Source organism: Penaeus monodon, chromosome 23 (assembly GCF_015228065.2).
Source record: "Penaeus monodon isolate SGIC_2016 chromosome 23, NSTDA_Pmon_1, whole genome shotgun sequence".
In the NCBI taxonomy this organism is placed as follows: domain Eukaryota; kingdom Metazoa; phylum Arthropoda; class Malacostraca; order Decapoda; family Penaeidae; genus Penaeus; species Penaeus monodon.
Window position 1 is genome coordinate 37560668 of NC_051408.1, and position 2735 is coordinate 37563402.

Here is a 2735-nt window from a genome sequence, read left to right on the forward strand (position 1 = left end):
TTAATACTGAATGGCGTCTACTTCACTTAATCGTTTTTACTATGAACTCTAACCGACCGTAGAACTAAGACCGTGCAATTATGATATATTTTTTTTATACAAGTATAACCCAGTTTTTAGAGGTAATCGAAATTATTAGAAGTGTTTTTTTTTCCTTCATTCTTTTCTCCCCTCACTTTCCTCTTCTCCCCTCGCCCCTCAGGTCAGAGTTCACCGGGATGGGGTTACCAGTAGAGGCCAAAATACGATACCTCATGTGTGTATCCTTCAGACCTGCCCCGATCCCATGTTGTCCTTCACTTGTTTATAAATATTTCGTAGATGATTTACATTCTCCCTTTTTTTCAACTTTGACTTTATTTTTTGTGTATTTTATGTCACCGAAGAAGATAGAAAAGGAGAGAATAAATACGTCAGTTTGATTTTAGAAAAAGAACGAGAGAGCGACAAGTAACTTACCTCATGTAGTCGAAGAAGTAAAATCCCAGCGAAGGGGAAGTGAGTTGTTTGTGTCACGGGCGACTTGGAAGGTGACGGCTCTCTTCATGGTGACTGCTGACGACGCTGCTGACGACGCTGCTGACGACGCTGCTGACGACGCTGGTGGGGCTGTGGGCGTGGGCGGAAGGGAGGTGTGGGGGCATCAAGGGCACGAGCTCTGCAACATGTGTGTTCGTGCATCGTGCAGGCATGCCGGGTGGACACGCCGGCGCAGGTTACGAACCGCGCTGGGGATGCGTGGCGATGCGGGAGGATAAGGAAGAAGGAGCAGTGAGGACGCAGCCAGGTATCAGTGGTGCGCTTGTGGTCCCGCTATTTTGAACTCTGGTATCGATTCGTTCTGGAATGTTCTGTCTTCGGTGGGGATCGTGAATCTAAACCTATGATTGCTTATATACATCAGGAACACGGGCTGTAAAGATATGGTCTTCTCTACAGTGTTTTTTTTTCTCTCTCTGTCTCTCATAAGATGTCTTAGACAGATATTTTGGATGTTACAAACAACACTTAAGTACTTTTGCTGAGGCTATAACCTTAATTAATCTTAAGGTTTCGTACATTTCTTTTAAAGTTCATCTTGGCTCAGCATTTCATCATTAGCCTCTTGTTATTCAGTAATAGTTCTTATCGCATTAAAAATCTTTCACACTGAGGGAATATATCTCTTGCCGCCCTCTCTTTTCTTCAGAGGACGTGGCGGGCGTGTCTACTACTTCTTCAGTTCCTGCGCCCACACCTCTTGGGGCCAGCCTGTACGCCCACGCTTGGTCTCCGGGCTGGAGGAGAGGGAAGCGGGCGCGACGGAGGTGGCAACCTGTGGGAGAGAAGAGAAAGCATTTAGAAAAAAAAATGTAATTAAGAAACAGTATTTAGAAAAAAAAAATAGTAGTAAGATTTTAGTGTAATTAAGAAACGTATTTAGGAAAATATAGCAATTAAGAAACCGTATTTACAAGAAAAAAATAGTAATTAAGAAACAGCTAGTAATTAATGCGTATTCTTTACAATTGTTCGTATACAATAGCCGTTAACGGACTGGGAAGATGCGTTCCATGCTAAATTCTCGTGTTGAATAGCCATAATCGGATTTGAAAAGATATGTGTTTAGAGATTTAGAAAAAGTAATTAGACAGGAAAGAAACGAAGTGTAAGAATGGAGGTCGAAAGTGCAGAGATAAGGCTGAAATATGTGGTATGAGCGTCCTGTAGTGTCCTGTGTCGAGCGTGTGGAGACCGCGACAAGACCAGGAACTTACGCAACGGAACCTCGTGGAAAACGAAGGTGACGTCACTTGTACAATTACCAACGGCCTGTTTGTCGCAGCAGTACATGGCTAATGTGCGGGTCAGCAAATGCAACAATAGAGCGATTGGGAAGAAAAAACTTTTTTTCTATCGTTTTTGTATGCCTTGAGAGGAAATAGTTGAAGAATTGCGAAATTCGCACCGCGCTACGGAGCCCGCCACGCACGCACTCGGCATCCGTCACTGTCATTTCCACAGGGATATTTACAGGTAATCCTGTGATGAAACAGGAAAAATCCACAAACGAAGAACAAAGGCATGATAGAGATGCCCACGCGTGACGTACGACAACAAGATATGACGTCACAACCTGTCTGGCAGGTATGTAAACAGCAGCTTCCCTTAGGCGCTGCACCTTCTGGAAATGTGAGGTTGCAATTTCGACTCTCCAATTTCCCTTTCATTCTATCTCTTTTTTTCTACGGGAGGGAGTAGAATGGGGGAGGATTGGACACACACGTAGAGAAAATAACGAAGCGGAATTCCTTTTAGCAATAACACACTGCATTACGAAGAGAGAGGGAGAAAAGACTCACGCACAAAAAAAAATCCATTTGTGGAATTAAGATAAAGAGAGGGAGAGGAGAAATCGTGACGTCGGGGCAGAGAAGCCTCGTAACCGGCTCGCCTTGATTGGAATGCCGAGAGTGAGGTCGGGGTTTCCGGCCAAGGAAGCTGCACGCGCCCCGGCCACTCGTCTCTCCTTTCTCCCTTCCTTCGCAAATCCCCAGAGGCAATTGTGCGTCGTCTCGTTCCTGCATAATGTCGGTCAGGGACACGTTTGCACTGGGCAGATGCAGAGAGGGGAGGGTTAAGGATGGAAACGAACACGTACTGCGTTTTCTGCAAGACTCTCGTCGGCGGATATGGAAATGATTTGATGCAAATGAAGGGATGGTGATATCCTCATGAAAAGAACCCATGAAAAG

At 45.0% G+C, this 2735-nt stretch overlaps 1 protein-coding gene across 1 annotated transcript in view; it reads right to left on the reverse strand.

The window, feature by feature from the left end:
* Nucleotides 1-2735, reverse strand: part of LOC119587983 (heart- and neural crest derivatives-expressed protein 2-like) — a gene marked incomplete in the record, with an annotated part of 21366 nt that overhangs the window by 2293 nt on the left and 16338 nt on the right. The window contains 1 exon segment of the mRNA XM_037936703.1: nucleotides 460-1315. Within this exon segment, the coding sequence (XP_037792631.1) occupies nucleotides 1211-1315 (105 nt within the window).